Genomic DNA, 15,315 nt, shown 5'->3' on the forward strand with positions numbered 1-15,315 from the left:
TGGATGTAGTCAGGGCTTTGAAGATTTATGTGACCAGAACGGCTAGAATCAGGAAGACTGAAGCTTTGTTCGTTCTGTATGCGGCCAACAAGGTTGGCGCTCCTGCTTCAAAGCAGACTATTGCTCGCTGGATCTGTAACACGATTCAGCAGGCGCATTCTACGGCAGGATTGCCGTTACCGAAATCGGTTAAGGCACACTCCACTAGGAAAGTGGGCTCTTCTTGGGCAGCTGCCCGAGGGGTCTCGGCATTACAGTTGCGCCGAGCAGCTACTTGGTCGGGGACAAACACCTTTGCAAAGTTCTATAAGTTTGATACCCTGGCTGAGGAGTACCTCCTGTTTGCTCAATCGGTGCTGCAGAGTCATCCGCACTCTCCCGCCCGTTTGGGAGCTTTGGTATAATCCCCATGGTCCTTACGGAGTCCCCAGCATCCTCAAGGACGTTAGAGAAAATAAGATTTTACTTACCGGTAAATCTATTTCTCGTAGTCCGTAGAGGATGCTGGGCGCCCGTCCCATGTGCGGACTTCTTCTGCAAGACTTGTATATAGTTATTGCTTACATAAGGGTTATGTTATAGTTTTTCGGTGGAACCATGGCTATGTTGTTGTTCATACTGTTAACTGGGTAAGTTTATCACAAGTTATACGGTGTGATTGGTGTGGCTGGTATGGATCTCGCCCTTAGATTTACAAAAATCCTCCCTCGTACTGTCCATCTCCTCTGGGCACAGTTTCCCTAACTGAGGTCTGGAGGAGGGGCATAGAGGGAGGAGCCAGTGCACACCCAGAGTCCAAAGCTTTCTTAAAGTGCCCTATCTACTGCGGAGCCCGTCTATTCCCCATGGTCCTTACGGAGTCCCAGCATCCTCTACGGACTACGAGAAATAGATTTACCGGTAAGTAAAATCTTATTTTATTAATTAATGGTGCAATATCTTAGTTGCACTGGGCAATAGTGAAAAAAGAAAGGGAGAGATAAATGGTGGAAGTGAGAAAAAGGAAGAGTATGACAAAAATTACATACAATTAGGGAGGACAATCCTGGGACCTGCTAATAGGGGATGGGGAAAGTGCCGCAATCAGTTGGAGGGGGAGGGGGGGCACTGATATATAATACAGGCACTAATACCTTGTAATACTTATTATTATGCCCAATTACATTAGTGTTGACTGTATTATATTTGAGTGCCCCCCTACTGATTGTAGCAGCATGGCAGGTCCCCCATCTATTATATAATATTACCCATTATTACACCCTATAGTCAGTGTGACTGTGCCCCATTGATTGTAGCAGGCATCTCCAATACACGGTAGTACTTATTTATTATTTATTTATTTATTACCAGTTATTTATATAGCGCACACATATTCCGCAGCGCTTTACAGAGAATATTTGGTCATTCACATTGGTCACTTAAAATAGAGTATAATAGTATATTGATCACCAGTCAGTGTGTATCTCCCTCCAGCCATGATTGTATCAGGCGGATGTTATACAATGTACTTAAAATAACACTGTCCACCCCCCATCCCCCACTCCCGCCTAATTGGAATTTGAAGTAGGTTGAAGTTATATAAAATGAAAAAAAATACTGTAATAAAGTACATTGGAAGACATCATGTTTTTTTCTGTGCACGTCCCGGTTCCTCTCTCTAAACATCTGACGTCATACACACGTGTGTCATGACTGGTCAAACAGGACTGGAGACACAGGGATGCGCTGGAGGAGCTGGCACAAAACAGCTGTCTAATCACTGAGAGCCTGCTGGGAGTATTCAGGCAGCCCAACTCATGGGCAATTTTGGTGAAACTCCGCGGGAAATGCCTTTTATACAGGCTTGTCGGCAGGCCCCCTGGGACCAGCAGGGCCCTAAGAAGCCGCTTTGGTTGCCTTTTGGTAAATCCTCCACTGCATCTGGTGTGGCATCGCCTCCCTTCATTATTTTTCAGAGAAATTCCTCGCTCATAAAGCCCTCAGCTGCTCTTCTTCCTACATCTCAAACCTTTGCTGCCTCCTCTCCCTTCAGGATTTCAGCCTTCTACCCAGCCTTCAAATCTGCCCATAAGACTCCTCTCCCCATTTAAGACCACCACCGCTCCTTCTAAGCCTCCACCCTCTGCACTCCCCAACTCTGCTCCCCTCTCCCTCTTTGTGTCTACCCAAATCCCCGCGACAGTGTTACATTTTGCAACTATATAATTTGCAGGTTGTTATAATGTACATATTTAAATCTGTAAACTTGTCTTTAATTGTCTGTTGTACTTGTCATTTTGTTGTATGTTCTATCCTATATGTAGCTCTAAGCTCTAAGGAACACTTGTGGTGACATACATAATAGACAACAATAAAATAACTTGTTCCTGTTCTCTGTCCAGACTAACAGTGCCCCTGCTACTCCATTGCTCAATAAACCAAGGCCATCAAATATAGTGAGAACGAACACTGTCTCAAAGTCCTATGATTCAAACACAATGCCTTCCGATGTTCCAAAGAAACGGAGAGCCCCACTGCCTCCTATGTACCCGCCACATAATGCTGCAAATGACACAACCCACGGGCAAATTCGTACTTCATCTTGTGTTGTAAAGTCTGTCAGTGTTGATGAAACAGAGAGGGTATGTGATTTTATTTGTTTTTATTTAAACTTATGAATGTGCCTAAAATGGAATTAAACTGCAAAAATGTAATTAGAAACATCTATGTGTGCCTTTTCAAAGCCATAGGGCACCCACACACTGAGCGATTTCAGGGCCGATTTTGACGAAAACAAAACATCGTAATGATACATCATTTACAAAAGTGCAAATCGTTTGTTGTCCATGAACGATAATGATCTGATGCGTGTCCCCACTGCTCGTTTGATGTATCCTCTCATCTTCCCTGCTCCAGTCAAGATCTGAATCTGTCATTAACAACAGCATGCTCCTGGATGTGGACAATCCTAGATCTTTTGCAAGATCTTTAAGATTTATTGCACTGTATCGTGAGTCCAGGACTGGCGGGGAGCTGCCAGAGGAGTTCAAGCGAAGTCGTTAATGATATTGCATCATTTACAAATCGCTCAGTTTGTGGGTGCCATTTACTATTTATCTGTTCCTATAGCCACCAGCTGTATAACCTCATTGCTTGTTAACTAGTGGCTACCATCATCATTTTTTTTTTAATCTTCCTGTTTATGCTGAAAAATCATTTTTATGACAGTAGGACTTGTTTATGCTAGTTAATCCACTGGCATTTGGACGACTCTTTTTTACATGTAGGAATTAACCAGCATTTGCATCCACAGTAGTTAAAGACTCTACTGCGCCTCTCATATGTAATGCATTAGGTTGACATTACAATGGCGACATGAGTTTTTTACAATTTCTGAATTTTTTTTAAACTTTTTCATACATTGCCATCCACATGGACTACGAATGGGAATAGTAGTCTTCCTTCAATCGCCATGCGAGGGGCGGGGCACTAATTGAGGTTCCCTGTGCTGTGACGGCGAAAAAAAAAATAAAAAAATCATGCTGATCTTTTCCTGTGTCAACCTTTTGACCATGTCATCCTTTTTCCCATGTCGATCTTTTGGGGTCGACCTAGACACTGTCGACCTTTTCCAGGTCGACCTAATGATCCACACTCTTACTGGGTATAGGGTCATCGGACACGGTAGATTCTATGCTCTTTTACTAACTAAAGACCCCGTGGGTATGAGGCTTTTTCTGTTATGTCCTTTGGGATACTGGGAATCCATTTAGTAACATGGGGTATAGACTGGTCCACTATGAGCCATGGGCACTTTAATAATTTGATAGTGTGCGCTGGCTCCGCCACCTATGCCCCTCCTACCAGACTCCGTTTAGAAAATGTGCCTGGAGGAGCCGGTCACGTTGCTGGAAGCTCCTGAAGAGTTTTCTGCATTTATTTTATCTGTTTGTTATTTTCAGACAGGACTGGATGGCACCAGCCTGCCTGCTTCGTGGGACTTAGGGGGGGGGGGGGGGGAGGAAACGGCCCAACCTCTTGAAGGGTTAATGGTCTCGTTCCTCGCTGGCAGGACACCTGCTCCTGAGGGAACTATTCACAAGCCCCACCACGGCGAGCGTACATTCCCGCAGCACACCGCCACCCCTAACAGAGCCAGAAGAAAGAAGAGTGGTGAGTACTAAGTCGGCGTCCCGGTTAGCGGGTCACCGGCCATTATTGCGGCATGAGGGTACGGAGACGCACAGCTTCTACATGGAGCGGCTGGGTCTCCAGACTCAGTACACAGTGCAGATGTACAGCTTCTGAGGGGGCGAACTGAGTCTCAGTACACTATATGTGTGCACAGTACCCAGACTGGCATTACAGACTTAAAAGGGGGCTGACTTCATTTTAGGCACAAAATTACCTCAGTCAATATAAAAAAAAGAGCGGGAAGACCGCGCACCATTGAAGGGGCGGGGCTTCACTATGAGCGGATCCAGCAGCTCACCAGTACATTTCCCTCTGCAGTGGACACAGATGCTGACTGACAGGGATGCGCAGCTCCTACGGAGACACTCCAGATTACCTTAGCGGAACTAGGGTTTCATACCAGGGGGGTAGCTATTATTAGTGTACTGAATCCCTAATTTAGGTACTTAGACAGCGACCCGGCTAAGCTTGGCATTAGCAGTAAGGGCGCCATGTGCTGGCTCCATACTTTCTCTGTGTCTCCCTGGAAGGGCTCTTTGTGGGTTAATTGTGCATTCAACCTGTTCCTGTGTGTTTGCGTGTGCTGTCACTGTCACAGTATGTCAGACAAAGAGTGTGTTTTATGTAAGGCACAGTGTTCCTCTTCTTCAGGGAGGTCACTACTATGTACTCAGTGCAGTGTACCTTCCCAGGCTAGCGGGGCAGTACCAGCTTGGCTGGACTCCATTAGGGGAATGATTTCCAATATTTCTACTAAATTGTTCCGCAATGAGAAAGAGATGCAATACTTAAGACAATCGATGACTGAGTTTATGAAAAGAGACTCCGTACCCAATCCAGTGTCTCAGTCCCCTGCCATTTGTCTGCAAAAACATACTTTGGCCCATACCCTGCAGTCTGACTCTGATGATGAAGGGTCAGACAGGGAGGAGGGGGAGGTGGAATTAGAGGTGGGGTAGACTACTCTGTCACAGGGAATAAAGTCTCTCATAGAGGCTATCATGGATGTTCTGCATATCCCTGATAAGGTGACAGATGAAACTGAAGAATCTTATTTTAATATAAAAAAGAAATCCTCAGCCACTTTTCCTGTGTCAAAGGAACTAAATACCCTGTTTGAAGAACCGTGGATTTATCCTGATAGGAAATTTCAAATCCCTAAAAGGTTGCTATCATCTTTTCCTTTACCTCCTGAGGATAGGAAAAAATGGGAAAATCCACCGATAATGGATGCATCAGTATCCAGGCTGTCACGGAAAATTGTATTGCCTGTCTCGGGTGCAACCTCCCTAAAAGACACGGCTGATCGTAAAATTGGAGCGGTTAGATACCTTGGCTCAGGGGGAGATTATTTTACTCCTGCAACATATACAGGACTCTGTGAACTTTATTGTGGAAGCCATAAAAGAAATAGGCTTGCTTAATGCACACACCACTGCTATGGCAGTGTCAGCACGCAGAGGCTGGAAAGGCATGGAAGGCCTACCCTTCACAGGAGAGGCCTTATTTGGAGATGAACTAGACAAATGGATCTCCAAAGCTACTGTGGGTAAATCCACATATCTTCCTTCTACAGCTCCCCCAGCCAGGAAGGCCTACTCGGGACCTAATATACAGTCCTTTCGGTCTGCCAAGGGCAAAACCAGAGGTTCTTCTACAGCCACCATAAGCGCTAGAGGTAAACCACGCAAACCAGCAACTGCCGGTTCTCAGGATCAGAGCTCAGGCTCTGCTTCCTCAAAACCTTCAGCATGACGGTGGACCATGATGTCTGGAAGACTGGCGGCTGGGAGCCCAAGTGAAATTTTTCAGTCATATCTGGACAGGTTCATGCCAGGATCTCTCTGATTTCCCAGGGCTACAGACTGGAGTTTCAGGAGCTTCCACCTCACAGATTCTTCAAATCAGGCTTACCAGTTTCTCAAGAGGCAAGTTGAACCTTACAGTATTCCATTAAAAAACTGGTACAGACTCAGGTCATTGTTCCACCTCATCAGCAAAACAAGGGGTATTATTCCAATTTTTTTGTAGTACCGAAACCGGACGGTTGGGTAAGACTGATTTTGAACCTCAAGTCATTGAAACCATACTTACGGGTGTTCAAATTCAAGATGTAGTCTCTGAGAGTGGTGATCTCAGGTCTGGAGGAGGGGGAATTCCTAGTGTCTCTGGATATCAAGGATGCGTACCTTCACATTCTGATCTGGCCACCTCATCAGGCTTATCTACGGTTTGCACTGCAGGACTGTCGCTACCAGTTCCAGGCCCTGCCATTTGGTCTCTTCATGGCACCGAGAGTGTTCACCAAAGTGATGGCAGAGATGATGTTTCTACTCCGCAAACAGGGAGTGAATATAATTCTGTACCTGGATGATCTTCTGATAAAGGCCTCTCAACCAGACTACTCCTGGATCACGGGTGAATTCTAAACTTACCAAAATCTAACCTGGAACCGATGCAGAGGCTTCCTTTCCTGGGAATGATACTGGACACAAAGTCTCAGAGGGTGTTCCTTCCTTTGGAGAAGGCTATGGTAATCAAGTCGATGGTTTGGGCTGTCCTGAAGCCAACCCGGATCTTGGTGCATCTGTGCATTCGCCTTCTGGGGGAAATGGTGGCCTCTTACGAGGCACCTCAGTACGGAAGGTTTCATGCTAGGCCCTTCCAGCTGGATCTGTTGGACAAATGGTCCGGATCGCATCTTCACATGCACCAGAGGATCTGTCTGTCGCCAAGAGCCAGACTCTATCTTCTGTGGTGGCGACAGACTTCTCACCTCGTCGAGGGTCGGAGGTTCGGGATTCAGAATTGGATTCTGCTAACCACAGACGCAAGTCTCAGAGGTTGGGGAGCAGTCATCCAGGGGGTGCAGTTTCAAGGAAGATAGTCAAGTCGGGAAGTCGTCCTTCCAATAAACATCTTGGAACTCTGGGCAATCTACAACTAGAGATGAGCGCCGGAAATTTTTCGGGTTTTGTGTTTTGGTTTTGGGTTCGGTTCCGCGGCCGTGTTTTGGGTTCGACCGCGTTTTGGCAAAACCTCACCGAATTTTTTTTGTCGGATTCGGGTGTGTTTTGGATTCGGGTGTTTTTTTCAAAAAACCCTAAAAAACAGCTTAAATCATAGAATTTGGGGGTCATTTTGATCCCAAAGTATTATTAACCTCAAAAACCATAATTTACACTCATTTTCAGCCTATTCTGAATACCTCACACCTCACAATATTATTTTTAGTCCTAAAATTTGCACCGAGGTCGCTGTGTGAGTAAGATAAGCGACCCTAGTGGCCGACACAAACACCGGGCCCATCTAGGAGTGGCACTGCAGTGTCACGCAGGATGTCCCTTCCAAAAAACCCTCCCCAAACAGCACATGACGCAAAGAAAAAAAGAGGCGCAATGAGGTAGCTGTGTGAGTAAGATAAGCGACCCTAGTGGCCGACACAAACACCGGGCCCATCTAGGAGTGGCACTGCAGTGTCACGCAGGATGGCCCTTCCAAAAAACCCTCCCCAAACAGCACATGACGCAAAGAAAAAAAGAGGCGCAATGAGGTAGCTGACTGTGTGAGTAAGATAAGCGACCCTAGTGGCCGACACAAACACCGGGCCCATCTAGGAGTGGCACTGCAGTGTCACGCAGGATGGCCCTTCCAAAAAACCCTCCCCAAACAGCACATGACGCAAAGAAAAATAAAAGAAAAAAGAGGTGCAAGATGGAATTGCCCTTGGGCCCTCCCACCCACCCTTATGTTGTATAAACAGGACATGCACACTTTAACCAACCCATCATTTCAGTGACAGGGTCTGCCACACGACTGTGACTGATATGACGGGTTGGTTTGGACCCCCCCCAAAAAAGAAGCAATTAATCTCTCCTTGCACAAACTGGCTCTACAGAGGCAAGATGTCCACCTCATCATCATCCTCCGATATATCACCGTGTACATCCCCCTCCTCACAGATTATCAATTCGTCCCCACTGGAATCCACCATCTCAGCTCCCTGTGTACTTTGTGGAGGCAATTGCTGCTGGTCAATGTCTCCGCGGAGGAATTGATTATAATTCATTTTAATGAACATCATCTTCTCCACATTTTCTGGATGTAACCTCGTACGCCGATTGCTGACAAGGTGAGCGGCGGCACTAAACACTCTTTCGGAGTACACACTTGTGGGAGGGCAACTTAGGTAGAATAAAGCCAGTTTGTGCAAGGGCCTCCAAATTGCCTCTTTTTCCTGCCAGTATAAGTACGGACTGTGTGACGTGCCTACTTGGATGCGGTCACTCCTATAATCCTCCACCATTCTTTCAATGTTGAGAGAATCATATGCAGTGACAGTAGACGACATGTCCGTAATCGTTGTCAGGTCCTTCAGTCCGGACCAGATGTCAGCATCAGCAGTCGCTCCAGACTGCCCTGCATCACCGCCAGCGGGTGGGCTCGGAATTCTGAGCCTTTTCCTCGCACCCCCAGTTGTGGGAGAATGTGAAGGAGGAGATGTTGACAGGTCGCGTTCCGCTTGACTTGACAATTTTCTCACCAGCAGGTCTTTCAACCCCAGCAGACTTGTGTCTGCCGGAAAGAGAGATCCAAGGTAGGTTTTAAATCTAGGATCGAGCACGGTGGCCAAAATGTAGTGCTCTGATTTCAACAGATTGACCACCCGTGAATCCTTGTTAAGCGAATTAAGGGCTCCATCCACAAGTCCCACATGCCTAGCGGAATCGCTCCGTGTTAGCTCCTCCTTCAATGTCTCCAGCTTCTTCTGCAAAAGCCTGATGAGGGGAATGACCTGACTCAGGCTGGCAGTGTCTGAACTGACTTCACGTGTGGCAAGTTCAAAGGGCATCAGAACCTTGCACAACGTTGAAATCATTCTCCACTGCACTTGAGACAGGTGCATTCCACCTCCTATATCGTGCTCAATTGTATAGGCTTGAATGGCCTTTTGCTGCTCCTCCAACCTCTGAAGCATATAGAGGGTTGAATTCCACCTCGTTACCACTTCTTGCTTCAGATGATGGCAGGGCAGGTTCAGTAGTTTTTGGTGGTGCTCCAGTCTTCTGTACGTGGTGCCTGTACGCCGAAAGTGTCCCGCAATTCTTCTGGCCACCGACAGCATCTCTTGCACGCCCCTGTCGTTTTTTTAAAAATTCTGCACCACCAAATTCAAGGTATTTGCAAAACATGGGACGTGCTGGAATTTGCCCATATTTAATGCACACACAATATTGCTGGCGTTGTCCGATGCCACAAATCCACAGGAGAGTCCAATTGGGGTAAGCCATTCTGCGATGATCTTCCTCAGTTGCCGTAAGAGGTTTTTAGCTGTGTGCGTATTCTGGAAAGCGGTGATACAAAGCGTAGCCTGCCTAGGAAAGAGTTGGCGTTTGCGAGATGCTGCTACTGGTGCCGCCGCTGCTGTTCTTGCGGCGGGAGTCCATACATCTACCCAGTGGGCTGTCACAGTCATATAGTCCTGACCCTGCCCTGCTCCACTTGTCCACATGTCCGTGGTTAAGTGGACATTGGGTACAACTGCATTTTTTAGGACACTGGTGAGTCTTTTTCTGACGTCCGTGTACATTCTCGGTATCGCCTGCCTACAGAAGTGGAACCTAGATGGTATTTGGTAACGGGGGCACACTGCCTCAATAAATTGTCTAGTTCCCTGTGAACTAACGGCGGATACCGGACGCACGTCTAACACCAACATAGTTGTCAAGGCCTCAGTTATCCGCTTTGCAGCAGGATGACTGCTGTGATATTTCATCTTCCTCGCAAAGGACTGTTGGACAGTCAATTGCTTACTGGAAGTAGAACAAGTGGGCTTACGACTTCCCCTCTGGGATGACCATCGACTCCCAGCAGCAACAACAGCAGCGCCAGCAGCAGTAGGCGTTACACGCAAGGATGCATCGGAGGAATCCCAGGCAGGAGAGGACTCGTCAGAATTGCCAGTGACATGGCCTGCAGGACTATTGGCATTCCTGGGGAAGGAGGAAATTGACACTGAGGGAGTTGGTGGGGTGGTTTGCGTGAGCTTTTTTACAAGAGGAAGGGATTTACTGGTCAGTGGACTGCTTCCGCTGTCGCCCAAAGTTTTTGAACTTGTCACTGACTTATTATGAATGCGCTGCAGGTGACGTATAAGGGAGGATGTTCCGAGGTGGTTAACGTCCTTACCCCTACTTATTACAGCTTGACAAAGGGAACACACGGCTTGACAAATGTTGTCCGCATTTCTGGTGAAATACTTCCACACCGAAGAGCTGATTTTTTTGGTATTTTCACCAGGCATGTCAACGGCCATATTCCTCCCACGGACAACAGGTGTCTCCCCGGGTGCCTGACTTAAACAAACCACCTCACCATCAGAATCCTCCTGGTCAATTTCCTCCCCAGCGCCAGCAACACCCATATCCTCCTCATCCTGGTGTACTTCAACACTGACATCTTCAATCTGACTATCGGGAACTGGACTGCGGGTGCTCCTTCCAGCACTTGCAGGGGGCGTGCAAATGGTGGAAGGCGCATGCTCTTCACGTCCAGTGTTGGGAAGGTCAGGCATCGCAACCGACACAATTGGACTCTCCTTGTGGATTTGGGATTTCGAAGAACGCACAGTTCTTTGCGGTGCTTTTGCCAGCTTGAGTCTTTTCAGTTTTCTAGCGAGAGGCTGAGTGCTTCCATCCTCGTGAAGCTGAACCACTAGCCATGAACATAGGCCAGGGCCTCAGCCGTTCCTTGCCACTCCGTGTGGTAAATGGCATATTGGCAAGTTTACGCTTCTCCTCCGACAATTTTATTTTAGGTTTTGGAGTCCTTTTTTTACTGATATTTGGTGTTTTGGATTTGACATGCTCTGTACTATGACATTGGGCATCGGCCTTGGCAGACGACGTTGCTGGCATTTCATCGTCTCGGCCATGACTAGTGGCAGCAGCTTCAGCACGAGGTGGAAGTGGATCTTGATCTTTCCCTAATTTTGGAACCTCAACATTTTTGTTCTCCATATTTTAATAGGCACAACTAAAAGGCACCTCAGGTAAACAATGGAGATGGATGGATACTAGTATACAATTATGGATGGACTGCCGAGTGCCGACACAGAGGTAGCTACAGCCGTGGACTATTGTACTGTACTGTGTCTGCTGCTAATATAGACTGGATGATAATGAGATGTAGTATGTATGTATAAAGAAGAAAGAAAAAAAAACCACGGGTAGGTGGTATACAATTATGGATGGACTGCCGAGTGCCGACACAGAGGTAGCTACAGCCGTGGACTACTGTACTGTGTCTGCTGCTAATATAGACTGGTTGATAAAGAGATGTAGTATGTATGTATAAAGAAGAAAGAAAAAAAAACCACGGGTAGGTGGTATACAATTATGGATGGACTGCCGAGTGCCGACACAGAGGTAGCTACAGCCGTGGACTACCGTACTGTGTCTGCTGCTAATATAGACTGGTTGATAATGAGATGTAGTATGTATAAAGAAGAAAGAAAAAAAAAACCACGGGTAGGTGGTATACAATTATGGACGGACTGCCGAGTGCCGACACAGAGGTAGCTACAGCCGTGGACTACCGTACTGTACTTTGTCTGCTGCTAATATAGACTGGATGATAATGAGATGTAGTATGTATAAAGAAGAAAGAAAAAAAAACCACGGGTAGGTGGTATACAATTATGGATGGACTGCCGAGTGCCGACACAGAGGTAGCTACAGCCGTGGACTACCGTACTGTGTCTGCTGCTAATATAGACTGGTTGATAATGAGATGTAGTATGTATAAAGAAGAAAGAAAAAAAAACCACGGGTAGGTGGTATACAATTATGGACGGACTGCCGAGTGCCGACACAGAGGTAGCTACAGCCGTGGACTACCGTACTGTGTCTGCTGCTAATATAGACTGGTTGATAATGAGATGTAGTATGTATAAAGAAGAAAGAAAAAAAAAACCCACGGGTAGGTGGTATACAATTATGGATGGACTGCCGAGTGCCGACACAGAGGTAGCTACAGCCGTGGACTACTGTACTGTGTCTGCTGCTAATATAGACTGGTTGATAAAGAGATGTAGTATGTATGTATAAAGAAAGAAAAAAAAACCACGGGTAGGTGGTATACAATTATGGACGGACTGCCGAGTGCCAACACAGAGGTAGCTACAGCCGTGGACTACCGTACTGTACTGTGTCTGCTGCTAATATAGACTGGTTGATAAAGAGATGTAGTATGTATGTATAAAGAAGAAAGAAAAAAAAACCACGGGTAGGTGGTATACAATTATGGATGGACTGCCGAGTGCCGACACAGAGGTAGCTACAGCCGTGGACTACTGTACTGTGTCTGCTGCTAATATAGACTGGTTGATAAAGAGATGTAGTATGTATGTATAAAGAAGAAAGAAAAAAAAACCACGGGTAGGTGGTATACAATTATGGACGGACTGCCGAGTGCCGACACAGAGGTAGCTACAGCCGTGGACTACTGTACTGTGTCTGCTGCTAATATAGACTGGTTGATAAAGAGATGTAGTATGTTTGTATAAAGAAGAAAGAAAAAAAAACCACGGGTAGGTGGTATACAATTATGGATGGACTGCCGAGTGCCGACACAGAGGTAGCTACAGCCGTGGACTACTGTACTGTGTCTGCTGCTAATATAGACTGGTTGATAAAGAGATGTAGTATGTATGTATAAAGAAGAAAGAAAACAAAAACCACGGGTAGGTGGTATACAATTATGGATGGACTGCCGAGTGCCGACACAGAGGTAGCTACAGCCGTGAACTACCGTACTGTACTGTGTCTGCTGCTAATATAGACTGGTTGATAAAGAGATGTAGTATGTATGTATAAAGAAGAAAGAAAAAAAAAACCACGGGTAGGTGGTATACAATTATGGATGGACTGCCGAGTGCCGACACAGAGGTAGCTACAGCCGTGGACTACTGTACTGTGTCTGCTGCTAATATAGACTGGTTGATAAAGAGATGTAGTATGTATGTATAAAGAAGAAAGAAAAAAAAACCACGGGTAGGTGGTATACAATTATGGATGGACTGCCGAGTGCCGACACAGAGGTAGCTACAGCCGTGAACTACCGTACTGTGTCTGCTGCGACTGGATGATAAATAATGATATAAAATATATATATATATCACTACTGCAGCCGGACAGGTATATATTATATAATGACGGACCTGCTGGACACTGTCTGTCAGCAGAATGAGTTTTTTATAGAATTAAAAAAAAAACACCACACAAGTCACACGACGAGTGTTTAACTTTTTCAGGCAATCACAATATAGTATACTACTAACTATACTGGTGGTCAGTGTGGTCAGGTCACTGGTCAGTCACACTGGCAGTGGCACTCCTGCAGCAAAAGTGTGCACTGTTTAATTTTAATAATATGTACTCCTGGCTCCTGCTATAACCTATAACTGGCACTGCTCCCCAGTCTCCCCCACAATTATAAGCTGTGTGAGCACAGTCAGATATATACATAGATGATGCAGCACACTGGGCTGAGCACTGCAGTGCACACAGATATGGTATGTGACTGAGTCACTGTGTATCGTTTTTTTCAGGCAGAGAACGGATTATATTAAATAAAACTGCACTGTCTGGTGGTCACTGTGGTCAGTCACTACTAAACTCTGCACTCTCTACAGTACTCCTAAGCTCCAGTAAATCAAGTGTCTCTGTCTCAAATCAATCTCACTCTCTCTCTTCTAATCTAAATGGAGAGGACGCCAGCCACGCCCTCTCCCTATCAATCTCAATGCACGTGTGAAAATGGCGGCGACGCGCGGCTCCTTATATAGAATCCGAGTCTCGCGAGAATCCGACAGCGTCATGATGACGTTCGGGCGCGCTCGGGTTAACCGAGCAAGGCGGGAAGATCCGAGTCGCTCGGACCCGTGAAAAAAAACATGAAATTCGGGCGGGTTCGGATTCCGAGGAACCGAACCCGCTCATCTCTATCTACAACGCCCTTCTGCAGGCCTCATCTCTACTTCGGAATCAGGCCATTGAAGTCCAGTCGGACAATGTAACGGTGGTAACGTACATAAACCGACAGGACGGAACAAAAGTCAGAGCAGCAATGTCAGAGATGTCAAGAATTCTCCTCTGGGCGGAAAAACACGCCGTGGCGATATCGGTGGTCTTCATTCCAGGAGTAGACAACTGGAAAGCAGACTTCCTCAGCAGACATGACCTGCACCCAGGGGAGTGGGGCCTCCACCTGGAGGTGTTCCGGTGGTTGATACGTCGGTGGGGATATCCACAGATCGACATGATGGTCTCTGACAACTCCGTGGGTCTACCAGCTGGTGTACGTGTTTCCTTCACTTCCTCTGATCCCAAGAATTCTAAAGAGAATAGAAAGGGGAAAGGTTCAAGCAATCCTCATTGCTCCGGACTGGCCTCGAAGGGCCTGGTACGCGGATCATCTCAAGATGCTGATCGAAGATCCGTGGCCTCTACCTCTTCACGAGGATCTTCTGCAACAGGGCCCGTTCGTCTATCGAGACTACATTGAATGGCATGGAAGTTGAACGGCTGATTCTAGCCAGGAGAGGGATTCCTGACAAGGTCTTCCCGAATATGATCCAAGCCTGGAAGGGGCTAACGTCTAAACATTACCACCGTATATTGAAGAGGTATGTCTCTTGGTGTGAAAGCAGATAATTTTCTGAGGTGGAATTTCATCTGGGACGTCTCCTGCTTTTTCTTCTGTCAGAAGTGGATGTGGGCCTACGCCTAGGCTCCATTAAATTCCAGATTTCGGCCTTGTATATTTACTTTCAGAAACAATTGGCTTCTCTCCCTGAGGTCCAGACATTTTTAAAAGGTGTTCTGCACATCCAGCCTCCCTTTGTGCCTCCCACGGCACCTAGGGATATCAATTTGGTGCTGCAGTTCCTCCAATCAGACTGGTTTGAACCATTACAGGAGGATGACGTAAAGTACCTTACGTGGAATACCGTCACACTGTTGGCCTTGTCTTCAGCAAGACATATGTCAGAGCTAGGAGCGTTATCTCACAAGAGTCCCTACTTAATTTTCCATGAGGACAGACGTGAACTCAGAACTCGTCAGCAATTTCTTCCTAAGG

General features: G+C 46.6%; 1 protein-coding gene across 4 annotated transcripts in view; it reads left to right on the forward strand.

The window, feature by feature from the left end:
* The window catches only part of COBLL1 (cordon-bleu WH2 repeat protein like 1), a 275,238-nt gene that overhangs the window by 190,641 nt on the left and 69,282 nt on the right, over positions 1-15,315 (forward strand). For all 4 annotated transcript variants that reach the window (XM_063933618.1, XM_063933617.1, XM_063933620.1 and 1 more), the window contains one exon: positions 2,382-2,621. In XM_063933618.1, coding sequence (XP_063789688.1) covers positions 2,382-2,621 — 240 coding nt within the window. The remainder of the gene's footprint in view (positions 1-2,381; positions 2,622-15,315) is intronic.

This window comes from Pseudophryne corroboree, chromosome 7, assembly GCF_028390025.1.
Source record: "Pseudophryne corroboree isolate aPseCor3 chromosome 7, aPseCor3.hap2, whole genome shotgun sequence".
NCBI classification, from domain to species: Eukaryota; Metazoa; Chordata; class Amphibia; order Anura; family Myobatrachidae; genus Pseudophryne; species Pseudophryne corroboree.